General features: G+C 44.2%; 1 protein-coding gene across 2 annotated transcripts in view; it reads left to right on the top strand.

Annotated features, from left to right (window-relative positions):
* The window catches only part of VPS28 (VPS28 subunit of ESCRT-I), an 870,107-nt gene that overhangs the window by 453,921 nt on the left and 389,416 nt on the right, over nt 1-26,770 (top strand). For both annotated transcript variants that reach the window (XM_044067388.1, XM_044067387.1), the window contains exon 7: nt 23,685-23,786. In XM_044067388.1, coding sequence (XP_043923323.1) covers nt 23,685-23,786 — 102 coding nt within the window. The remainder of the gene's footprint in view (nt 1-23,684; nt 23,787-26,770) is intronic.

The following is a 26,770-nucleotide window of genomic DNA, read 5'->3' as shown; positions in this document are numbered from 1 at the left end:
TTAACTGGGTAGTCGGGGAGTTTGTCAGGGTTGGAACATGGACATAACCAGTGTGTTGTAAAATACTGTTTGAGGCTTTTTTGAATTGAGTGAGCAAGGGTACTAGAGTGAGGTCAGCTGGAAGTGAGTTCCAGGTTTTGCCAACAAAGTTGATAGCTTTGTATGTTTGAACCAACAGTTTGTTAGAATAATGGAGTGGCCTGGAGTTACAATAGGAATTTGAGGTTTTTTAGTCCAGGAGTGTTTTTGGGTCGGTTGAGGACCTTGTGTGCTACTATGAGCTGATTGTACTGAAGTAAACTGGGTAATTCTAGCCACCCTAGCAGTTTAGGGTTATGGCAGTGATGTGTCCGATATTTAGAGCCAGTGGCAAATCTGGCAATGTGGTTAATTAATAACTTATTACTCAACTTCCTTTGGTATCCCAAAAAAAAAAAAAAAAAAAAAAAAAAAAAAAAGAATTTCACTTCTCTGACGCACCACAAGCTGGGATGAAGGAGGTGTAGGGTTTCAAAATATTGATTTTTATTTAAATTCCGCATTTATTAACATAGTGTTGTTTTTGTTTATCTTTCGGCTTTTTCCTTGTAAGGGATTGCCACAGCGGAACTCCGGTCCGCTAATGATTGGCATTAGATTTTTATGAAACTCCGAGGTGCCAGCTCAACGCCCAACCTTCAATGAAGGCATGCCCATTTACGCACGCATGTCTTTCGAATGCTACCCAACTGCGGGGAGGACATGCAGACTCCACACAGAAGGCCCTCCCAAGCCAAGCCGAGAATCGAACGGGAGAACCTCTTGCTGTGAGGTAACAACGCTACCGCCGTACCACCGCGGCATAAGTGTTGCTTTGGAATAATACCTCTTATACATTGTACTAGAAATCAATACATGAAACCTTACTTCTTAATAGTAATAGGACATTGCGTGAACCATATACTCAAATACATACAAACATCTTTGTATGGATTTTAGAAATATGCATTCAAAGTGAAAGGTCAAAACTTGTTTTCACACCTCTTATAAACCAAATATTGCTGTTGTTTAAAAAGCTTATGTTTTCTAATCAATTAATTAAGAATCTATTAATAATGTTTCCTATTGCTTACACAAATTTGATACTCAGAAAATGTTAGAATTTAAGAAGGGTGGCCTATTATATTGGAATCAATTTCTGTCATCTAATAAAATAAGTTCTGCAGACTATTTGATCAGCAGATAGAATATGCAAAATTGCAATTGGCTGTACATCCAAACTTGTAAGAATTTTTATACGTACTAAGCTTGTACCCTCATTAGAGGCATATATAGTAAGAGTAACTTTAAAATCTTGGATTTTATCTCAACAGTTATTAATAGCTCACCCAAGAACTCCTCATACATATCTGTTATTTATAAAATTCTCAGAAATGATTTTAGCAAAAAAAGAAGTTGTCTTACCATAACATTCCATCTGTGTTATTGATCTTCGTTCATTCATTACAATGGGTTATCGATTCTGTCCTCGGAACTGAGCTGGCCTTATACCAAGCTCATGTCAGTCAAAAACTCTCGAGCCAAGATCCTACCTACAATGCTGTGCTCCCTGTTACCTCAGATCGAGTTTGCAAGTTAATAGACAAATGTAGAGGCTACCTCTGGTCATAACAGACCTACAAAAATGGAAGAAGGACCATATTAAATCCACCAGGAACCTCCGGAGGGGAACGGAGGGTGGGGAGTAATGAATGAATAAAGATCAACAACACAGATGGAACGTTATGGTAAGACATAACTTCTTTATCTGATGTTGTTAATCTTCGCTCATTCCTTACAATGGGACAGAGTCCCCACCTACCTATATCCCTGGGTGGCCCTCATGGAAGGACATTCCTGAGCACCATGGAGCCAAACAAAGCATTTCCTCTGGAGGCCAAATCCAATTTGTAATGAAGAATAAAGGTATGGGGGTTGGCCCAAGGAGCAGGTGAGCAAATGTCATTGAGGGAAGCCCTAGCAATGAAACCTGCTGAAGTTGCCATTGATCTTGTAGAATAGGCTTTCACTTTGTGAGACAAGGTAATGTTCTTGTTATAGATGAAGGTAATGCAATTTCTCAACCATGACGCTAATGTAACTTTAGAAACAGGACGACCTAGTGTTGGTGCAGAAAAAGCTAGAAATAATTGGTTTGGTTTACAGGTAGATTTTGTTCTGTCCAAATAAAAACGGATTTGCCTCTGAACATCTAGGGAGTGCAGGCAATACTCTCCCTTGTTAGAATGAGTAGGAAAAATTACTGGGAAGTCAATAGACTGGTTGATAGACCGCTCTGATACCACTTTCCGTAAGAAGGAGGAATTAGTTCTCAATGATACTCTATCCTTTTGGAAAATAAGGTAGGGACGTTTGATGCATAAGGCTTAAAGTTCTGACAAGACATTTGGCCGATGTGATAGCAACCAGAAACAAGGTTTTCCAGAGAGGTACTTTAAGTCACATGAAGATGCAGGTTCAAAGGGGGGTGCTGTTAGGGCTTGCAGAACCAAAGCCAGATCCCAGGGTTGTACTGGTTCTCTAAAGGGAGGTTTTAGGTGAAAAATGCCCTTCAAGAAAGTCTTACAGAGTCTGTGTGACATGAGTGAAGAGTCCTTGAAGCCAATGTGGAAATTAGAAATGGCAGCTAAATGAACACGAACAATAGAGGCTGATACCCAGATTGAACGAGATCTGATAAATAATCCAATACCACCAAAACTGGGGTTGAAAAGGGGTCCAGTTGTTTGTTCGGTGCCGATAAGGTAAATCTTTTCCATTTACTGAGATAAATTAGCCTGGTGGATGATTTATGAGATGCAGTAAGAGTATTGCGCACTGGGGAGGAGAGGCTATCCTGCCTGGCAATCATTGGAAGTGGAGAAACCAAGCTGTCAGCTTCAGGTGTGTTAGATTGGGGTGGGTCAGACCCTGCGGATGGGAGATCAGCGTCAGAGTTGGATTGAGAATCCATGGTCGATCTAGCAGGTGAGACCAAAGGAAGGAGAACCAAACTTGTCGAGGCCAATATGGTGCAATGAGGATTACTTTGCTCCTCAACTGCCATGCTTTCTTCAAAAAATGGGAAGTGAGGGGTAGAGGAGGGTAAGCATAAAGCAGACCCGAGGGCCAAGCGTGGACTAGAGCGTCTCTCGGTGACTGTCCCTGAGGGGGGATCAGGGCAAAGTAGTTGCTGCACTTGTAGTTGATTGGGGAGGCGAATAGATCGCAGCAAGGCTGGCCCCAGCGGTTGAAAATCTTTACCGCTATCACAGGATTGAGGGACCATTCGTGAGGTTGTAGAATCATCTGCTCAGTTTTTCTGCTATCACGTTGGAGCTCCCAGGAATGTGCATTGTAATTAGAAAGTGGATGGAAGCTATCAGCCATTGCCATATTCTCAAGGCTTCTCTGCATAACAGGTAAGATCTGGTGCCCCCTTGGTTGTTGGTGTACCAGATTACTGACATGTTGTCTGATTGGATTGCAATAATTCCTGATGGAAGGATCAAGTGGAATGCTTGCAACGCTAACAGCACCGCCCTCAGTTCCAGGACATTGATATCCAAATGAGCCTCTGTCACCGACCAGGTGCCTTGGACTGAGTTTCCCTGACATAACTGCCCCACCCCATCAGGGTGGCATCCGGGGTCACCGTGGCCTTTGGCTGATGGGGGGCTGAAAGGGCGAGACCATTGTTGGGGATTTTGAGACATCCACCAGAGCAAATCTTGCTTGCATTTCTGAGTTGCACTTATCTGAAAAGACAAAAGATGTTGTAGAGGGTACCACTGAGTGAGAAGTAGCCACTAAAGAAGTCACATGTGGAACCTGGCCAGAGGAACAATGGTGATCGAGGCTGCCATCGACCCCAAGAGTTGGAGTACGGACCGAGCAGATTTGTGGTGACAGATTAGCGGCTGAACCTGTTTTCTTATTCTTTGAAGTCTATGATTCGGAAGAGATGCTGTGCAATTTCCTCATGTCCAACAGACCTCCGATGAATTCTAAAGATTGTGCCAGATTCGTGTTGGACTTCTCCCAGTTTATAGTGATTCCCAGGTGCTGAGCTGTGAGAAGAGTGTAATCCAGGGCTTCCTCCAGTAGACGCTTGGTGGGGGCGGTAAGGAGCCAGTCATCTAGGTATGGAAATGCCTGGAATCCTTGAAATCTCAGGTGAGCAATAACCACTGCCATGCACTTGGTTAACACTCTGGGGCTGTAGAGAGACTGAAGGGCAGTGTTCAAAATTGGAAGTGACTGGCTCCTATGCAGAAGCGGAGATATCTTCTTGAGCGTTTGCCCACTTTTATGTGGTAATATGCATCTTGAGAGCACATCCAATCATCTTCCAAAAGAGGAAGGATACACTGAACCGTGACAATCCGGAATTTCTCTGTTTTTACAAATTTGTTTAGTGTGCTGAGATTCAGAATCGGTCTCCAGTCCCCTGTATTTTTTGGCACTAAAAAGAATCTTGAGTAAAAACCGGATCCTATCTGGTCTGGGGGATCATTTGGGTGACTCTTTTTTGTAGCAGCTTTTGGATTTTGTGTGCTGCTGCTTCCCCTTGACTAGGTGGGACATCGGGTAAATTTCTGGGTGAAGTGGGACAGAGATGGAATGGAATGTGGTAACCTCTGGATATTATCCGTTGTACCCAAGAATCGGTGGAGGTTCATCGTGTTACCCTGCTGCAGTCATCACACTTGGGTTATCCTGTCGTCAGGCGGTCCCACAGTCATCCGGAATTCCAAAGTCTTTGTCCGGCGTCGGTTGCTGTCTCTTCTTCCCTGACGTCAGTGCGCCAGGGGTATATATAATGCATCCGACGCCATCTTCTTCAGTCTTTCTTGCCACGCGGTGCCTGAAGCAGAAGCAGTTCGCAAGTGCCGGTCGGCCGACTCCTGAGATTTTCGAACTCGAATTTCCGAACAAAGTCTTCAATAAAGCTAAGTACCCCGTTGGGGAAACTTTTCTTGCCTCAGACCGATGTCAGAAAAAGTTAACAATTGTATTTCTTGTGGGAAGCAAATACTGCATAAGGATTTTCATTCTTACTGCATACCTTGCCTAGGCCCAGACCACGACGTCACTAGTTGTTGTTTTTGTGCTAGGTTCAATAAGCCGCATAAAAAGACGCTTTGATTTCGCACGACACTACTTCGGTAGAAAATTTAACTACACTATGCCGTCAGAGCAACCGACTACCGGCATGCACAAAAAACGGAAGGATAAGGACAGGCAGCCTAGACCCAAGCCAGACTTCGAGGCCTCGGCTGGTCCGGTCTCCGGTTCTCCGGTCTTCAGTGAGCCCCTGACTACCGCAGATCTGTAACCCGAGACCACTTCGGAACTTTTGGCGGAAAGTACCAGGCCGACGCAACCATTTTGTTCAGCCCCTACCGACGACACTGCTGAAAAAGATGTCGGTGCTGCAGAAACACCTTTGGTTTCTGAAGGCATCTTCAGACCGACGACGCTCACCTTTAAAACGTATTCTAAGACAAAGACTCCTATTAAACCTAAAAAGACTGCACTTCAGTCCCCTGTTCAAGGCCCCATGCCTAAGAAACAGATGCTCAAAATGGCTGAAGATTTGATCTCCTTAATCAGGGGTTCCCAACCCCCTCCTGACAAAAGGCCTAGACAAGAGGAAGATTATGCATCCTCTGAACAAGTGTCCATTTCTTCAGGCTCCTCTGAGGACCAAGATTACTCCTTCTCCCCTTTTGAAGATTCTGATGCTGAGGATTCCATTCCCTCAGCATCTCCCCCTGAAGATTACTCCTTTGGGGAAACTTTACACACTATGAGGGAACATTTTCACTGGGAAGGTCAGGACTACTCTGACTCAAAGAAAAGGCTCAGAGAGTTTCTCTTACTCTCCAGCACAGACCACTTGCCATCCCCCCAGATTAGACATTGTGGATGATGTTTACTTAGAATCCAGTTTGAACCCAGACTCCCTGCCTCCTGCTCCGGCCAAACCTGACAGATACTATAGAGTGCCGGATTCCCACAAATTTCTTTACAAAAGTCTTGTTGCTGATCCAGAGACTATCTCCCAGGGTCCCAAAGGGGTTAAGGCTTATATGGCTAAAAATCCTGTACCCTCTGAAAGGGAATCCAGAGCACTAGACAGGTGGGGGAAAAAGGTTTACACCTCAGCCACTCTAGCTATGAGGGCACTAAATTGCCAGTTTCACATGTTAAAATATCAGCAATTTCTAATGTCTCAGTTAAAACAAAAAATGAGCACACTCCCTCAACAGTCTGAATTGAAAGAAATGCAGGATCAGTTGCATGCAACTGAACAGGTGGGCAAACATACTTTACAATGTGGGTTTGATACTTTGGAGGCTTCCTGCATAGCAGCTGTCACTGGGTCTGTTATACGCAGGCATGCTTGGTTAAAGGAGCAAACTCTGCCTGATCATGTTAAAGCAAAGCTTCTTGATGCTCCCTTACAGCAGGATGTTCTTTTTGGAGCTAAAGCAGAAGTCTTAAAGAAAATGGAGGATAAGGCAAAATCTATGCAGACAGTCAAAGATTTCCTACAGGTACAGCCCCCTCGCTTCAGCAGAAATTGGCCAACAAAAAATTGGTCCTTTCCAGCTACTGACTGGCCACAGAGGGGTAAATACAGACGTCCAAGAGGCAGAGGACAACCACAAGCCCAGTACAAACCTCGACAATGGGGCACTGCAGCACAGAAGGGAGGAAAAGACAGGTCCCAAACTACCAGAAGGCAAACTCAATGACTTGCATCTCATCTGGCCAAGCAACACTCTCTTGGCAGCCCCCTTGGGAGGAAAACTCGCACTTTTTTCAGACAACTGGCACATTGTCACAAAGGACAAATGGGTCCTAGACATAATTTCACGAGGATACAGATTCCATTTTCACACCTTGCCAATGAAAAGAGGAATGCCAAACCTGCCACAAAATCAATGGGTAGAGGCACAAAGACAAATTACAGCTTTCATGGACATGAGAGCCATTCAACTGGTACCTACTGGAGAGCAAGGCCAAGGATTTTACTCAAGACTCTTTCTAGTTCCCAGAAAGGACAATGCCTGGAGACCAATTCTGGACCTTTCAATTCTAAACACCTTCTTACAAGTACCCGAGTTCAAGATGCTAACGCTACAGCAGCTTCTTCCCATGTTGGGCAAGAAAGCATGGCTAGTAAAGCTGGACCTCAAGGAGGCATACCTGCATGTCCCTATCAGACAAAGTTGCAGAAGATACCTCCGTTTCATTGCAGGTTCAACCCATTATCAATTCTCTGCACTGCCCTTTGGCTTATCTGCTGTGCCCAGGGTCTTCACAAAATGCCTGGCACCAGTAATTGCATACTGCAGACAAAGAGGAATTCAAATATACCCATACCTGGACGACTGCCTCATCCAAGCAGAAAGCAAGGACATCCTCTTACAACATCTGGCTTTTATAAAACATCTTCTAAGTTGCCTGGGGTACACAGTAAACGAAAAGAAATCAAAACTAGTACCCTCACAAAATATGACATTCCTGGGTGCCAGCTTGAATACAACGGCCCAGAAGGCTTATCTGATGCCAGACAAACAACTACAACTGACACAATATTTCAAAACAATGGCAACAAAGACCCAACTACCTGCAAGAAAAATTCTGCAGGCCTTGGGCTTCATGGCATCTTGCATACTACTAATACCATTTGCAAAGCTGCATATCAGGAAATTACAGTGGTACCTAAAAAGCGTATGGTCTCAACACAGCCACAGCTTGGACACAATGATATCTCTCATTCCCTGCCTACAACAGGAGATGTCCTTCAAGGACGCATCTGCAGTCATAACAAATGGTTGTCCTGTCGTCAGGCAGCCCTTCGGTCGGCCGGATTCCAAAGTCTGGGTCCGGCTTCGGCTGATGTCGCACTTCACCCGACGTCATCTCTGCTGGTCTTCGGGTATAAAGGCATCAGCGGCGCCCGAAGCAGAAGCTGTTCGCAAGTGCCGGTCGGTCAGATCCAGAGATTACTGCTACCGAATACTACTTCGAAGACTTCTAAAAAGCTAAGTACCCCGTTGGGGACTCTTTCTTGCCTCAGCCGATGTCAGAAAAAAGTAAATAACTGTTTAACTTGTGGGAAACAAATACCTCATAAAGATTTCCCTTACTGCCTACCTTGTTTAGGCCCAGACCACGACGTAGCTGCCTGTTTAGCCTGTGCTTCCTTCAACCGACGAACGCTTAGGCGGGTCGGAGCTTGCTGAACAGTTTTTCGGCTCAGATTTTGCGTACATTATGCCGTCGGATCCTCCGACTACCCAAATTGTTAAAACGCAAAGAAAAGACCGACACTCGCGGTCCGTGGTTTCGGCCGAAACCACGGTTAAGCAAGCCTGAGTGTCTCGGTTTCGCCGAAACCGAGAAAACCGGTCAATCCTCAGCCGAATCCATGACTACTACTGAGGCTCCTGCTACCTTAGTTGAATCGGCCTCTGAAGTTTTGCCTACTACTGTGGTTTCTAGTGACTTATCTGACACCATCCCTTTGGATGTCTCTACCCCAGCACGTGGTGCTGCTAGGCCTCCTGCAGCCATGTCTATAAAGGCCTTTGCCAGGGCTAAAGCAGCCAAAACTGTTAAATCAGTGCCTGTTAAGGCCCCCTCACACAGGCACACTTCTAGTTCTCAAATGCTTACTCTGGCAGAGGATTTAATCTCCTTAATTAGGGGATCCCAATCTCACCCAGACAGGGCCTCAGCCCCCAGAAAAGAGACCTAGAGCAGAGCCCCCCAGCCAGTGTCCTCTGATGATTCTTCGGATGACTCAGACACTACAGATCAGCCAGAGGCTCCTTTTTCTACTTATGAAGATTCCGATGCTGATGAATCCATTCCATCTGCCTCTCCACCAGAGGAATTTTCATTTGGGGAAACCTTACATGCCATGAGAGAACAATTCCAATGGCAGGGACAAGATTTCTCAGATTCAAGAAAAAGGCTTAGGACCTTTCTGCACTTACCACAACATAGACCCTTAGCTATACCTCCAGTTTTGCCTGTTGTGGATGATGCATTTAATGATGTTTGCACTGCTCCTGATACTTTACCTCCAGCCCCTGCCAAACCAGACAGATTTTACAGGGTGCCAGACACTCATCACCACCTATTCAAGGCCCCACTTGCAGACCCTGAGACTATATCCCAGGGGCCTAAGGCAGTAGCTTCTACCTCAGCAAAAAACCCTCTCCCTTCTGAAAGGGAATCCAGGTCCTTAGAGAGATGGGGCAAAAAAGTTTACACCTCTGCTACTCTCTCAGCTAGAGCTTTAAACTGTCAGTTTCACATGATCCAATACCAAGAGTTTATGCTTGATCAGTTAACTAAGAAACTGTCCTCTGATGAATCCTTAGATAAGAAATATGTTTTAGAAATGGTGAATAACATACAGCAGGTTAGTAACCATTCTTTAAAATGTGGCTATGATGCACTGGAGGCTTCATTTAGATCAGCCATGACTGGCACAGTGATAAGAAGGCATGCATGGTTGAAAGAACAGGTCCTGCCGGATCATGTTAAAGCAAAGCTGTTAGATGCTCCCATGGATAAGGTCAGTCTATTTGGTACCTCTGCTCAGCAAGTAATGAAGAAAATGGAAGAGAAGGCAAAATCTGTACAAACAGTTAAGGATTTCTTACAGGTTCAGCCCCCAAGGTTTAGCAGGAACTGGCCTGCCAAAAATTGGTCCTTTCCAGACTCCTCAAAATCTCAAAGAGGCAGGAATAGACGCTCTAGAGGCAGAAATCAATCCAGAGGAGGTGCCTATAGAGGACGCCAGTGGCAAGGCAATAACCAGCGAGGCACAGACACAACCACTGCCACTGCAACAGGACAATCACAGTGACTTGGCTCTGACACCGCCTACCAGGGAGCAAATAGCAGCACCTTTAGGCGGAAAGTTAGCCTTATTTTCGAAAAATTGGCACTATATTACAAAAGACAAGTGGATTTTACAAACCATAGACCAAGGCTACAGGTTCCACTTCCACACCTTACCAGTAAAAAGAGAAATGCCAAACCTACCTCCAACTCAAAAAACAGAATCTCTAAAGCAGGTAGCTCAACTAACAAAGATGAGAGCTGTGGAAAGAGTACCAATAACACAACAGGGCAAAGGATTCTACTCCAGACTCTTCCTAGTACCAAGAAAAGAGAAAAGTTGGAGACCTATTCTCGACCTGTCCGTCTTAAACACATACATCATCGTCCCAAAATTCAAAATGCTGACCCTACAGCAACTTCTTCCCATGCTGGGCAAGGAGTGTTGGCTGGTAACTCTAGATCTCAAGGAGGCATACCTGCACGTCCCCATACGACCAAATTGCAGAAGATACCTCAGATTTCTTGGTGGATCAGAGTATTATCAATTGTCAGCAATACCCTTTGGCTTATCTACTGCCCAGAGTATTCACAAAATGCCTGGCATCAGTAATCGCTCATTGCAGGCTACAGGGAATCCAAATTTATCCATACCTGGACGACTGCCTGTTACAAGCGGACAACAAAAACAAGCTGACAACAGATTTACAAAGAGTCATTTGCTTACTACAAGCCCTGGGATACACAGTCAATTTAAAAAAGTCAAGACTGATCCCATCCCAGACAAGAACATTCTTGGGTGCGGAATTGGACACAGTAAAACAAATGGCATTCCTGACTGCAGAAAAACAAGAACAACTCCCTCTTTACTTCTTTAGCATTAACAAAGCAGAACAAACTAACAGCAAGAAAAATACTGCAGGCCTTGGACTTCATGGCATCATGCATAATCCTGGTCCCCCATGCCAGACTGCATATGAGAAAGCTACAGTGGTACCTAAAGAATTTATGGTCTCAACACAGGCACAGCTTAGAAACCGAAATCCCACTAATCCAATACCTGAAACAAGAGTTCCTATGGTGGGCTCAAGCATGCCAGTCAAACCCAGGCTTGCCCTTCCACAACTTTCAAGCAAACCAAACCATCACAACGGACGCCTCAGACCTAGGCTGGGGCGCACATGTTGGACAAGTGCATACAAGGATTGTGGACTCCAGACCAGCTGCACCTGCACATAAACCAAAAAGAAATGCTGGCAGTAAAACTAGCAATCCAGAAATTCAGACCATTCCTCAAAGAAGGCCATTTAATGATAAGGACAGACAACACCACAGTCATGTGGTACATCAACAAGCAGGGAGGCACTCATTCATACCCCCTATGCAGAATGACTCTGGACCTTTGGAATATGGCTCTGAGCTACAACATCCAGTTACAGGCAATATTTGTGCCAGGAAAAGAAAACACCCTAGCAGACATGTTAAGCAGAACCACCTCGGATGCTTACGAATGGATGCTGCACCCGGACATCTTCAAGGCCATCACAAAGAAATGGGGAATGCCACAAATAGACCTATTCGCATCCCCACTCAACCACCAGCTCAAAAAATTCTGCACAAGGACATGCCGCCCACTTGCATGGAAGGTGGACTCTCTATCCTTCAGTTGGAAAGGCCTGACAGCATATGCATTTCCACCTCTTCCTTTGATGCACAAGGTACTACTGAAAATCAAAGAGCAACGCCAAGGATAATTCTGATAGCTCCGAATTGGCCAAGACAACACTGGTATCCTTTGCTGAGGAGCATGTCACAGGGGAGAATGTGGTCAATACCCCTGATGCCTTTGATGTTAACTCAGAACAACTACAACATCATGCACCCAAACCTAAAAACCTTACAACTGACTGCCTGGAACATCACATAACAGCAACTAACCCAGACTTATCCCAAAGGGTTAAAGACATTATCCTTGAAGCCCGCAGACCTTCAACAAGAAGGAACTATGCAGGAAAATGGAAAAGGTTTGTCACTTGGAGTACTGAAAGAGGAAAAGATGTGTCAAACATAGGCATTGCTAACATCCTGGAGTACTTGGCAGAGCTTCTACATACAGGCCTGTCCTATTCCTCCATCAAGATACATGCATCAGCTATTTCCGCAGAATACAGCTTCGATCCACCTGTCTTCTCACATCCTCTACTCAGGCAATTCCTCAGAGGGATCAAGAATGTAAAACCTCCTAGGAAACCACCATTACCAGCATGGGACTTGAATTTTGTGCTAGAAAAATTGACACTCCCTCCATTTGAACCAGCAGGAACAGCAGATCTTCAACACCTATCATGGAAAACTGCTTTCCTACTGGCAATTACTTCAGCAAGGAGGGTTTCAGAACTACAGGCCTTAATGGCAGTACAACCCTTCCTAATCTTCCATCAAGATAGAGTGTCCATGAGAACTAATCCTACATTTATGCCTAAGGTGGTATCCAGAGTGTCTTTAAACCAGGCAATCCACCTACCTACCTTCTTTCCCAACCCACAGAACAGGGGGGAAAGGCTGCTGCATACCTTGGATGTACATAGACAGTTACGCTACTACCTGGACAGAACCAAAAGTAACAGAAAAACTGACCAGCTTTTAGTGGCCTATGCAACAAGAAGGGAAGGAAAAGCAATTTCCAAGCAGACAATCTCCAAATGGATAGGAAATTGCATAAGATTCTGTTACTCCTACCATGGAAAACCAGTTCCACAGGACATAAGACCTCATTCAACAAGGGCTACAGCCACTACCACAGCTTTCTTACGAGGAGTGGCAACCAAGGACATTATTGAGGCTACTTGGACCTCCGTGCATACATTTGCCAAGCATTATAATTTACCTCTATACTCTAGATCCCGAGCAGGGTTTGCCACTGCTGTACTGCAAGGGATCCTAACTACACCATAATTCTTCTTTCTCCTCCCCTACTTTGGCTATGGTATTCTACCCATTTGTTATGACTGCAGATGCATCCTTGAAGGACATAGTACAGTTTTGTACCTACCATAAATGTAGATGTCCGAACAGGATAGCATCTGCAGTCAGGATTACCCACCCTCCTTCCCCTCTGTAGTACTCCTAGGGTATTTACCCTCCAAATAGCTAGCTGGGGGGGGGGGAGTCTCTTATGGTGTATTTGTTTGTATATATGTACATACATGCTTATTTTTTGTGTTTGCCTTCTACTATTTTGGAAACATTGGCTTTTATCCAAATTTAGCTTTCCTAGAGGGCAACTGGCATCTGGGGCAAGAAACACTGAGGAAAATGGCGTCGGCTGATGCCTTTATACCCGAAGACCAGCAGAGATGACGTCGGGTGAAGTGCGACATCAGCCGAAGCCGGACCCAGACTTTGGAATCCGGCCGACCGAAGGGCTGCCTGACGACAGGACAACCATTTGTTATGACTGCAGATGCTATCCTGTTCGGACATCTACATTTATGGTAGGTACAAAACTGTACTTTTCTATGGTGGTCACTGGCATGTCACTTCAACAAGGGTCAGCCTTTCACCTTACCCCCAGCCAGGCAAACTTTGACAACAGATGCATCGGACTACGCCTGGGGGGCACACATGGCAGGACAGTGCATTCAAAGCATATGGTCTGCAGATCAAAGGAATCTTCACATCAATCAAAAAGAGATGCTAGCTGTACAGAATGCTCTGACAGCCTTCAAGAATATATTACATCCAGGACAACTTACAATAAGGACGGACAACACCACAGTAATGTGGTACATAAACAAACAAGGGGTACACTCCTACCCTCTATGCAGGCAAGCAATGACCTTGTGGAATACAGCTCTGGCTTACCAAGTTCACTTACAAGCTCAATTCCTGCCAGGACAAAAGAACACATTGGCAGACGACCTCAGCAGAAACATCATGGATCCCCACGAGTGGAAACTGGATCCACAAGTATTTGCAATGATAACTCAAAAATGGGGCCTTCCAGACATAGACCTGTTTGCCAGTCCTCAAAACTACCAACTAACAAAATTTTGTACAAGGACACTTCACCATCAAGCTTGAAAAGTGGACGCACTCTCATTCAGCTGGAAAAACCTGACAGTATATGCTTTCCCTCCATTGCCCCTCCTCACAAAGGTGCTTCTGAAAGTCAGAAACGAGAGACCACAACTGATACTCATAGCTCCAGATTGGCCACGCCAGCACTGGTATCCACTGTTGAGGAATATGGCCCAGGGTCCACCTTGGATTTTACCACAAACTGCCCATTTGCTCACACAGCAAAACAATCAGATTCTTCACAGCCAGTTAAAAACCTTAAATCTGGCTGCATGGAAAGTCACCTAAACATCCCACCAGCTCCTCTTTCCCAAACAGTTATGGATGTTATTCTGGAAGCTAGAAGGCCCAGCACCAGGAAGGCCTGTGCGGACAAATGGAAAAGGTTTTGTGCGTGGAACCAAACTAAAGGCCAAAGCACACTTCAGCCTCATCTGCCTCAGATTCTACAGTATTTAACTGAGATGTTGCACAAAGGACTTTCTTTTTCTTCCATTAAAATCCATGCATCAGCTATTTCAGCCCACTACAACACAGAACCACCCTTATTTTCGCATCCACTTCTAAGGCAGGTCCTAAGAGGGGCAAAAAACATTAGGCCCCCCAGGAGAGCACCTACACCAACATGGGACCTCAATTTTGTTCTGGAAAAACTTACACTACCTCCCTTTGAACCAGCTTTCTCTGCAGATCTACAGTTCCTATCATGGAAGGACTGCCCTGCTGCTAGCAATAACTTCAGCTAGAAGAGTCTCAGAGCTGCAGGCATTAATGGCAGTGGAACCTTTCCTCATTTTCCATCAAGACAGAGTTTCTCTACGTACTAATCCTTCCTTCACGCCTAAGGTGGTTTCCAGTGTGTCTTTAAATCAAACCATTCACTTATCCACCTTCTTCCCAAACCCGCAGAACAAAGGAGAAAGACTCCTGCATTCCTTGGACATTAACAGGCAACTTCGCTACTACTTGGATAAAACTAAGGCTTTCAGGAAATCTGACCAGCTCTTTGTATCCTATGCTACAGCTTCACAAGGGAAGGCTATATCAAAGCAAACCATTTCAAAATGGATAGGACATTGCATTCGTTTTTGCTGTACGCATTATGGAAAACCAGTTCCTGCTACCATTAGGCCCCACTCTACCAGGGCAACAGCTACATCTACAGCCTTCCTCAGGGGGGTACCAACCAAGGTGATTTTGGAAGCTGCAACTTGGAGTTCAGTACACACTTTTACAAAACACTATCACTTACCTCTTTACTCTAAGACTAGGACTGGCTTCGCCACTGCAGTTCTGCAGGGCCTTCTAGCCTCCTCTAATCCTCTATAACTCCTCCACCCATCCATAGCTTTGGGATTCTACCCAAGTGTGATGACTGCAGCAGGGTAACACGATGAACATAGTACAGTTTTGTACCTACCATAAATGTAGATGTTCGAGTGTTCACCTTGCTGCAGTCCAGGTTACCCCTCCCTCCATCCCCTCTGATCTAACTGGCTAAATCTATACAATACCTTCCTGATGTATTTGCTTATAGCTGGAGGGATTTTGCGTTTGTGCAACAAAATTACTTTATTTAGTACTGATTACTGACCACCTTTGTGGGGGCACCTGACATCTGGGGCAAGAAAAACTGAAGAAGATGGCGTCGGATGCATTATATATACCCCTGGCGCACTGACATCAGGGAAGAAGCGACAGCAACCAACGCCGGACCAACACTTTGGAATTCTGGCCGAATGCGGGACCGTCTGACGACAGGATAACCCAAGTGTGATGACTGCAGCAGGGTGAACACTCGAACATCTACATTTATGGTAGGTACAAAACTGTACTTTATGGTTCACCAGGCAGTAGGGTACAAGGAAAAACGACCCCCTGACCACTTCCAGAGGTGAGCAGTCAGGCAACGCTTCAGGAGCACTGGTAGGGTTGCCCAGAGAAAGAATATCTGGAACCCTGGTTTTGCGGACCTCTCCTGCCTCGAAAGGGACATCTTCCATTAGAGTATTCCCCTCTGCCCTTAGGGGAGAACTCGGCATGTGCATCATGGAAAGAGCCCTGTGATTTTCTGTGCCACATCTTCTCGCTCCTCTGATTTCTGGAGTACAATCATTGAGGGGTGGAGTGTCAGACACCGATGGCAGATAGGGTCTTACCATTTTGTTCGCACCTTGCCAACGTATCCTTAACCTTTGGGCCAAACAAAGAAGTGGCCTCGATGGGGGCATTCATGAAGGAAGCTGTAAAGGAATCCGTAAAGTTGCAAAGGCGCATCCAGGAATGACATCTCGTGACTATGCCTGTTGCTCTAGCTGCTCCTTCCATTGCATGTGAAATGAGGTGCATGGAAGAATTGGATATAGATTCCAGGGTCGCTATCTGAGAGGCTAAGTTGTCTCGCACCTCATCAGAACAGCTCCTGCCAAAGTTTCAGAGAATTGGTTGATAAGTTCCCTCTGAAGCCTCGTAAAATGTGCCAAGTAGTTCAAGCACCTTACAGCGAAGGTCGATGAAGCAAACACACACTTCCCGAGTCTGTCTATCTCCCATGACTCCTTGTTGGGTGGATGGACAGTCTAGCTCTCTTCTGGCAAGTCTTTTTTGGTTGCAGCCACCACCACCATGGCATCTACTGGAAGACCTTTGGACCAAAGAGGATGTTCAGCAGGGGGAGATAAAATTTTGTCAGGCCTCCAAGGTATAGCTTCCAAAGTGTCAGGAGCCTTCCATGCACGCCGGACGATGAGCTGGACTAGCTCATCGGCCGGTGGGGTAACCCAGGAGGTGGGGGCTGGGCACGGAAGGCCTGCAGGAATACAGATTCCTCTGAGGAAGGGTTGGAGGACTTCCATTCACCCCTCTGTCTTAGGATCTCGAGGATGTCAGCAAAGGACACCTCATCAGAGGATGACCATGGAGACTCTTCCCCGTCATCAAAGTCCATATCTTTGGTTAGAGACTCCTTAGTGGAGTCCATGTGCTTCCTCTTGCTTGAAGCCTTGCAAGGGACTTCCTCAGTGGGAAGCTGTGGGGAAGATTGCGAGGAGGGGATATCATGTGGGAGAGAAACCTGAAGCCCTTGTGCCCGGGGTCCGGTAGCTGTGGCTTGCGACAGTTGTGGCACAGAAGGGGCAAGGACTCTGACAGGGATGTTTTGCCAGCAGAGGCAAGTGCCATCTCCATGGCCTGGAAGGCTGGACTGCCCAAAGTGGGATGAGAGTCCAGAACCGAGTACGACAACCTCGGGACCGGGGTCACACCCCGCTCCATTGAGCTGACCCTCAGACCAGGAGTCTCAAGAAGGCTGTGGAGTGTGAGGAGAGGAGGATTCCTGGAGGGTGCCATAGGAAAAAATTGACGTTGAACCAAGAACGCCCGCCCTCATGGCACAGCCACTAGCTTGAGAAGCGCCCAGTGCACCAAGGATCACAAGGACGACTCCAGCTCCAAAGTGAGTTCCACTGTTGGTGTCAGAGGAAGGGGCTTCGATGCTTCCCTGGAAGTCGAAGGAGGAGTGTAAGATGGAATCTGTGGTGAGAAACAGTCACCTGCAAGAGGGAGCATAGCTTTAGATGGATTAGAGAGTCAGTTGGCCACAAGCAACTGATCGACAAGCCTCAACACATCCTGTTCTGAGAGGCTCCTGGTCGACCTCATAGAGAGACCTGATAGAGATTCTGGCCTGTCTAAAAAGGGGCTATACTGACTCCCCACAAAAGGATCTAAGGAGGGAGAATACTTAGTTCTGGCGAGTTCGTGCAATGTAGAGCCCAGAGCCGAGGGTGTCTGCACTGAGGATAATGGTGCCGAGGCACCGACGAAGGTGGCACCATAGGCATCGAGGGTGTCTGCAACGTGAAGGGCTGTGTGGCAAATGTCTGCACCGATGAATACATTGCCATCGAAGAAGGTGTCTGCACTGGTAACGATGGTGCCGAAAGTGACTGCACCGAGCAGGTCGGTGCAGAAGGCATCTGCACCGTAAAGGGCAGTATCCCGGAAGCTGACTGCATCAGCAAGGATGGAGCTGAAGGAATCAACACCAACGTGCTGAAGGAGACTGTACCTGTAGAGACCTTGCCAAAAGAGTCTGCACTGATGTCAGCTGTGCTGAGAAAGGCTGCAACGATACTGTCGGAGCCGTGAGTGTCTGCACCAGGAACACCTGTGGCAGTGAAGAAGACATAGCTGGGGTGAGAGCAAATTGAGGTGGTGCCGATGCTGTGGCTGAAAGGACCACAGATGGCAGCACTGGGCCCGAAGTTTTCAACTTTTTGTGAGTCGACTCCTTGTGATCTCCATAGGGAGACGAAGTGAGCAACCTCGAGGAGGAAGAAGAAGAGTGCCTCTTACAGGGTTTAGAAGGAGGGGGTGAGCCCTCCAACCCAGAGATCGCCTCACAGAAAGGAGTTTTAAGGAGGCCTTTTAGTATAAGTTTATTCTTCCTTTCATTCAGAGTCCTAGTCGAGAAATTTCTACAAATCCCACACCGGGGGTCCACTGACAAGTGGGAAACATTCAGACAATAGACACACAAATCATGACCATCAGAAAGCGGTAACCTATGTCCGCATTCTGTGCATTGTTTGAAACCAACACTACTCTTCTTATCTGACATTGTAATATCAAGGGAGAGACTACGATACTACTAAAAGGTTATGAAAGTACCCAGAAGGGTGAAAAGGGAAGAGAAAGAATTACCAACGATGGTAATGGAGAATTACCTCAAAGGTAAGAAAAAGGGACAGAATATACTATAGGGAGAGAGTCTCAAGTTGTGATAGGGTAGGAATATAGAGATACTGAGGAATTGAAAACTTTCTAAACACTAATAAGAGAAAAACTTCAAAAAAAAATTTAACACTTAGCTGAGAGAGAAGACTTGACATGGCTGTACAGCAATACGGCAAACGAGATCTGAGGTAACAAGGAGCAGAACATTGTGGGTAGGATCTTGGCTCGAGAGTTTTTGGCTGATGCAAGCTTGGTATAAGGCCAGCTCGGCTCCGAGGATGGAACCGATAACCCATCGTAAGGAATGAACGAAGATTAACAACATCAGATCAGATGTTTCTTTTTGGAATTATTCAAAAGAAGTTAATAGACAAGTATTCTCAGAAAAAGATTAAAAAAATTGTATTTATAGTTGGTGAAGGAATCCACATCTTCCCTGTTCTGGTGTGTATACACATGGAAATTTTTACATAGATGTTTTTTCACCCCACATAGACTAGCAATAATGTACAAGAAAGATGAAATGAAATGCTGAAGATGTAGACACCATGATGCTGACCAGATACATATGGTTGTTAATTACAAAATAATTTCCCCATTTTGGTTAAACTTTAAATTTCTTTGTAAAGTTGTATGGAATGACAACTGTATAATTTCTGACTCCCTTATCCTTTTCAATGTTCCTGAAATCATTCCTAAAAACAAATATTTTTACTATGGTCTATCCTCTATATAGCAAGGAAAATTGTTAATAAAATTTGAAAATCCCAATCTATTCCTGTCTTTAAAGCTGAGTTTATTCATCTTGTGAAATATGTTTATAAGAATGAGATTGCTACTATAAAAGCAAGGGCTAACAACATAACTCATCATTTAATTGCTTGGACAAAATTGTCTAATCTGTTAGAGAAATATTAAGTGTTCTCCTATGTATATTGCTGTTTTAGTTGTTATGGCCATTGTATATAGGTTATTTGTTTTTTCTTGTTACTATAGTGTTAAGTTATTGTGTTATAAAATGAATAAAAACATTTTGGGGGAAAAAAGAAAGGTGGACTGAATTGGCTTTGCATTAACCCACTGCTACAAGTTACATCTGGTATGCCAACATTGGAGGATCCCATTGAATGTCTTTATCTTTGGAATGTTTTAAAATATTTTCAAATGGAGAGGTTTTTAGTTCTCACTATCTGTTTGGATTTATTTTTTTAGGATTTTGAATATAAAAAAGGGGGGAATGTTGTCACAGATGCCTGTATTACACTAACAATGTCAATAATAATATCACCAAGTGTTGCCACTGTGGCCAGAAGTCAGGAAATAACTGCTAAGACATCTGACATTAAGTACTAACTGTGAAAATGTAGTGGAAATTAGCCATGGTAAAGGGGAATACCACTGGGTTGACATCATTCCATACAGTAAATATTTAGTTTCTTCTTTAACTATGGCTACTGTATCCAGGCACTTGAAGCAACAGAACTACAGGAAGGAAGGTAGAGCCAAATGTACTATTCACATCCATTGATAGGTTCGGGAGGCACTTCAGTAATGGTCAGTATTGGGAGGATGACATCCTGGAGGGGAGATTCCCACAGATGTTGGCTAGACTAGACATTGTATCCATCTGGTTTGAACCGAAGGAAGGTATTAATGGATATGTTTACTGAAGTTTTCTTAAAAGATGGACAGCTTGGTGCCAAACTGACATTGTATTATAATTTGAGGCCATGCAGGATGAAACAGGGAGGACTGGAGTATAGTTTGTATGAAAGGTAAACAAGAGTGGTACTGTGTTGCTGCTTACCACTCATTAGAGTGCATGTGAGCAGGAAACCCTAAGCAACTTTGCAGTCCCTTTCATTAGGTTATTTCATCTTAAATGACTGAAGGTTATGCCTCCAAGGTAAAGAACAACTAAACATATCTGTTTTGTTTCCATTTGAAAATATGGTCAAGCAAATAGATAGCAATCATTCAGACACATTTTCACGTGCCAGTATTTGCATTTGACAGATTTTTGGCAGACAATTTGAAAACTCATATTCTGGGGTTAGATAGATTATAATATGCATTTGCTTACTGGAAAATCAAAGAAAACATCCTGAAACACTCAAAAATGGATAAAAAGGGTGAATTTACATTCCATTCCATAGCTGTGATGGCATGAGAAGGCAGAATATGTATTTGGGTAGCTAGTATCTTTTGTTGCTTTTCCTATGTCCCTGTTTTTAACCTTCTGTTTAGGTTCATAGGTTGGTACTAGGCTATCAGCCCTAGGGCTTATACAAGCCTAGCCATAACAATTCCCAGGCTATTTCTTCCCACACTATTTACTTCCCCGGACCCCTGTCTAGCAGGGCGACTGACGTGATCCCCGGGGTGAATTTCCTTTCTCCCATCCAATCGTCAAGGTTCCTTTTGAAGAGGACCAAAGAGGCACTCTGCTTGACATGTATGGGCAATCTATTCCAGAGTCTGGGGAGTCTCTGGGTCAGGAACCTATCCCTCCAGCATGTTTTGTTTATTGTGATGACAAGGTTTAGATCACTGGAGCGTGTGGCTCTGAGGGATTGGGATTTCTTTAAGTGTAGCATGTCCAACAGCTCTGGATTTGACATGGCTTTGTATGTTAAGCAAAGATCACCTCTGAGTAGACGATATGCGACAGAGTATAGCTGGAGTTTTTTAAGGCGGTCAGCGTAGGGCATCTGCTTTAGGCCTGTGATTCTTTTAGTGAGGTATTTCTGTGGCCTTTCCAGTTGTTGCAGATGTCTTGAGAGGTACATACCAAACGGGGCATTGTATTCTATAATGGGTCTAATGAGGGATGAGTACAGTGGGACAATGACCTCCTTTTTTCTGGATGAAAAGCCCTTAGTGATGAGGTGTGCCACATAGAAGGATTTCCTGACTGTTGTGGCGATGTGGTTATTGATGGTGAGACCACTGTCCACCTGTGTCCCTAAGTCTCTTATCAAACTTTCGGTGTTTAGTGTACTGCCACCTATATGGTAATTCACGGATACATGTTTTTTCCATCAGGCTTTTGTTACGTCAGGCTTTCTTGATGGTCTAAGTGATGTTACAGTTCAGTTCTATATCATGTAATATGTTACATTTATCCACTACTCTTTCAGTGAAAAAGTACTTTTCCATGTCTGAATGTGAATTTTGTGCCCATATTCTAGTAGGCACACCCTCCTCCTCCTTTCATTTTTTTCTTCTTGATTTGTGTGCTATGACACTTGCCCTTAAGAGTCTTCTGCACCCCTAGCATGTTTCCTCTTTCTCACCTATCCTCAACTGAGAGTAGATTTAGCTTCTGTAATTTCTTGTGCCCTTTATCCTCTAATCTTGTTATACACTTGTAGCCTTTATTTGTACCCTGTTGAATAATGAGATAGCCATCCATCTGCACCCCCTTTTTCCCCATTTTTTGCTTATGGGGTCAGGGTGTCGTTTCGACAGTGATCATCCAGAGCAAATTTTCACACTAGTGGGTATTTAGCCCTGTGACTTGATATCATTCTCCCTATATGGACAATAGATCTAAACAGCTGGATCCTGGCCATGGATCTATCGATGGGATAAAATAACTTGTTCATTCAGGAGGTCTGTGAGCCTGTACACTAAATATACAGTCTGCCATCTTATTGGCCTAGGTTGCATTTTTCTGTTTGCAGTTAGTGGTCCATTTCTGTTCCTACCAAGCCAGTTTAAGTCTAAAGAAGAAGGGTCTCGTTCTTGAGAATATACAAATATGAGCTGTCAGCAGAATAAGATGTAGCACAACGATGACTAGATGAAGTAAGTTTAGGGTCTAAAACAAGATGTAAAATGTAAATGTAAGTAGGTAGGTAATAGTACGTTGTAATAGCTTTAATGTTTAAAATGGGAAAGGAAAAATAAGCTATTTCTACTCAATTCACAGAATATAGAGAAGGCTTTCTAAGGCAAGAAAAAAATGATTTTGGAAGTCACGAAAACAAGAAAATACAGACTTAGAATAAGGCAAAGTGTTAATTGTAAGCCACACATAACACTGCCATGTTTCTGCTACTGTGCAAAATGGTATGTCAAAGGTACCTGTAGAATGCCAGACTCAAGTAGAGTATATTTTTTAAAGATGACATGGCTGTAACTAAAAAAGAAACAAACTGAAGAAGCTTAAGCTATGCCTGAGACATTAGAACTGCTAATAAATGGTTATAAACCTTGCCATTATAATGGTAAACGGTGACTGAATTGCTGTTCTGGTCCATACATCCCTGTGAGTCTAGCATAAAGTAATAGAGCTAAAATATTTCAGCAGAAAAACAGGAAATAAATAGTTAATTGAGATGTGAGTAAGTGGTGGAAACTGAATCAGAAAAAAACAAAAAAAGGAAAAATTGATAGGGGAGGCGAAACAAACTGTAAGCACCAAAACTGAATGCTGCCTAAACTGTTACTGTTCTGAAATGTGAAGTGGGGAGTGTGGAAAAATGTGCAGTGGAATCAGATTAAAATACTGCTAATGCACGTGAGGTTTCTGAAAAAAAACTGCAATATTTAACTGTAGCAAATGCTGACTTGTAAAAGTTTTTACTTGCTTGAACTTAATACACTTTGCAGCAGGTTGAGCTGAAGGTTTAGTAAAAATCACTGAAAACTGAAAAGGTATGGCTTGATTTTTGCCTATTTCTCTAGCTTTAAAAGGGAACAATGGAGTGGTTGGGCAAGGAGATTCTCACACTGCAGCAGTGCTTGTTATACTCCCACTCGTTATCAGAGCTACATTATTGCTGAAACAAGAAAAAGAAGTATGGGTATTGTCTGTGTTGGCCATCTTCTGTTATGTTGTTTCAGTTCAGTTGTTTCAGTTAATTTGTACTCATGTTGCTTTAGTTACTGTTAAAATACATTTTCTACCAACATGTTTCACTTTGCCTTTTTATAGTTTTATGTCATGTGTCCACTTTGTTTTACTTCAGTTGGATTGTCCATTGGCCATGGAAAGAATTAAAGAGGACCGTCCAATCACTATTAAGGATGACAAAGGCAACCTGAATCGCTGTATTGCAGACATTGTCTCAGTAAGTATGAGGACTGTTTTTGCTAGAAGGGGAAGGAGGGAGCTGCAGACTTCATCCCTTAGCGATGGTTATATTTAGATAAGCTTACCTTTTTTTTTCTGTTAGGAGGGTTTTGACCATCTTTTCTGCCATGGTGTGGACACTGCGTATTGAATGTTGTATACCAGTTTTGTATTTGAGGCATGGATCAGTTGCACAGGTAGTAAAAGCATAGTTTTGGATCTTTTCTTCCATGTGGAAGTATGCAGCATCCTTCCTCTGTTCAAGGAAAGGAACTCCTCAGTTTGTTTATGCTGTCAAATTAATGTTCCTATCAGCCTTATGGCTGTATGCCATTGCAAGACATGCCTGCCAACATCCCGCTGGACAACTGAATGCCATACAACAAAACTGCACTGAGATTAGTGGAGAGAAGTATGGAAGCAGAACAGTATACTTTTAAAATATACACTTGTAGTCGTCATTTATTTCCCTATGCCTGTCACTCAAAGTGCTTTGTAGTTTCATTACCAGTCCAGGTGTGACATGAAACAAACTAGCTGTTTCAGTAAAGAGAAGTCAGCAGCTGTCATTTCAGCGGGTCTACTTCAAAACAAAGAAGTACCATAACAGCGAATTCCACATTATTGAGACGAGTTTATAGAAACTGCATAACATGCATGGTATTTTGTTGTTTTGAAGTAAACCCATTTCAGCATATAAAGCTACTGACCTAAATTTAAAAATTGTGTTTGCCAGTGAGGTGTATGAATGCCAAATGAATAATAGATGGATGATATGGCCACTAGATGATAGGGCCACAGGGGGAAGAGAGAAAAAGAACAGCATATTGTAAAGTAAGGCGGGGGGTGGGGTTCTTCTATTTTGTTTCTGTAGATCTGTTTACATTTTCTGAGCTTTTACTGCCTCAGTCATAAAGAGCCAAACTAGCTGACTGAATGATGCAGAGGGATAAAGGCCTTAATGCATCTCAGATAACCCATGCTCGACTAGTCACACAGGGGCTGGTGGGACTGGAGGGATGGGAGTGAGTGGCTGTCACTGACTCCCCCATCCTGGAGGGAGGCAACTTGGCTTGCTACATTGGCAACTCTTACCTTCTGTTACTACAGCATGAAGAAGCCTAATGCGCCCACTTCATAAGTGGTATGCCACATAGTCTGGAGCTGTGCATGCAGGGAGACATGCATACACCTCTCAAAGCAACTGTAGAGGAACTTACAAGTTGCTGAGGAAGTTGGGGATAGGATACTCTGCGGGATCTGCAGACTAACTTCTTCTTCTTGCCTCCACCTAGGAACAAATGGGCAAGAGGTCTCTTTCCCCAGTGAAATATTGAATTAATGAGTGGGTCATTTGGGTGCAGGAAGGGGAGCTTCTGCGTTTATCCTACTGAACCAAAACAAAAATCCTAAATAGCCTTTGTTTCTCAGGTGAGAAATTAAAATGTTGTATGCACTTTCCAGTCATTGTGAGATTTTGTGATCCAAAACTGAAGACAGTCTCCAGTGTGTCATTGATTGGTTCATCCTCTCCACCGGTAGAAGTTTGTCACTTTTTTCAGAAACTCCTCCATTTTAGTTGGGGACTTGAGCACCTTATACTGGGACATGCTAAGAAAGGACACACCAAACACATAAGCAAGCCTAGCCCATTAGCCCACCATTTCTTTTCTTTCACTTCCATAGTTCACATATGATCATTTTGCATGTTGATGAAAAGCCTCTGCATTTGATGTCTAGATGCATATTTACAAAATATACTTTGGGGATCAAGTTCCTAATGTAGACCAACACCTGCATTGCCTGTATTGCCTCAGAGAGGAACACAGCTTAAAACAACTACCATCAGTTCAACCATGCTATCCTCAGACACCACAGGGAAAATTTCTGGCTGACTTCACTACCAGACGTGTGTAATAGGTTAAAAGCTCTCAAGAAGCTGTCATTAGCAGAGTCCGCCATACAGTCCCCTACCTAAGCTAGAACACCTCCCAAAGATGAGACTTGGAAAGCAATCGGCATGTCCCTTGTTAAAATGGCCTTCTTATCCCCACAGGTGCTGAGCTAGTCCTTGACTAATTAGGGCTGGTGTCAGTACCATTGTTTTGCTTCAGCAAATGGCAAGGGGTTTGGAGGAGACACGCCCTGGTTTCCAGATTGGGGGGAGGGTGCTACAGGGTACAGGTGCCACCAACCCCTGGTCAGTCAGCAGGTGCATTCTACCAACCAGGCATAAGATAGAGAGCTATGTCTTGAGTCACATGGTCTCAGATTGAAGTACTTGAGGCCATGGACTCTCCTCCATGTATCTCTTTCCATGCTTTGAAAGGTTTGTCAGCCCAGGTTGGAGGAGGGGGTCTACCTTATCAGCTGGGGACAATTCTTTAGTCTCAATGCTTATGTATCAAACAAGCAAATATTTGATATCCAGTGGGAACTTGTAAAGCAGATGTGGAGCCATATCTATAGGAATATGGCCCTTTACCAGTACTGAGCCTAGCAAAGGTATCCCTCACTTGCTTGCTTCCTGCCCCTGGCAAGTACTCTGCTGGCTCCTGGTCACCCATCATCTATTAATTGCCGTTCACACAGTGGCCTTACTTGTCAGCTTGCTCCTAGAATTAATGGGAATGGAGGACTCCCTTCCACTCAGGTTCTTATAAAGAGTGTTGAGGAACCAGATGCTATTTTCTATGGTACAGACAAGGACAATGAGTTCTCCCCACCTGACTGCTCCCCAACCCCACCCATGACCCTATTTTAGAAAACCCTGGGGATGGTAAAGTCTTTTTTAGACCTCCTTTCTGGTCCCAGTTCTTTTCCCATAGAAATACCTAAATGTACAAAGAAATCCATGCTGGTCATAAACCAGTCCATTATTGCAGCTTGGAAACAGCTAAATGCTACAGCTGTGGTCCCCTAAAAGGTGGTGTTATTTGCTGGTCTATTGCTAAGGAGAGCAATTTCCTGACCTAATAAACT

The sequence above is a fragment of the Protopterus annectens genome, chromosome 3.part1 (assembly GCF_019279795.1).
Source record: "Protopterus annectens isolate FY-2018-M chromosome 3.part1, PAN1.0, whole genome shotgun sequence".
NCBI lineage: Eukaryota > Metazoa > Chordata > Ceratodontiformes > Protopteridae > Protopterus > Protopterus annectens.
The sequence above is the reverse complement of the archived record's forward strand: the minus strand, read 5'-3'. Positions and strand labels throughout refer to the sequence as shown.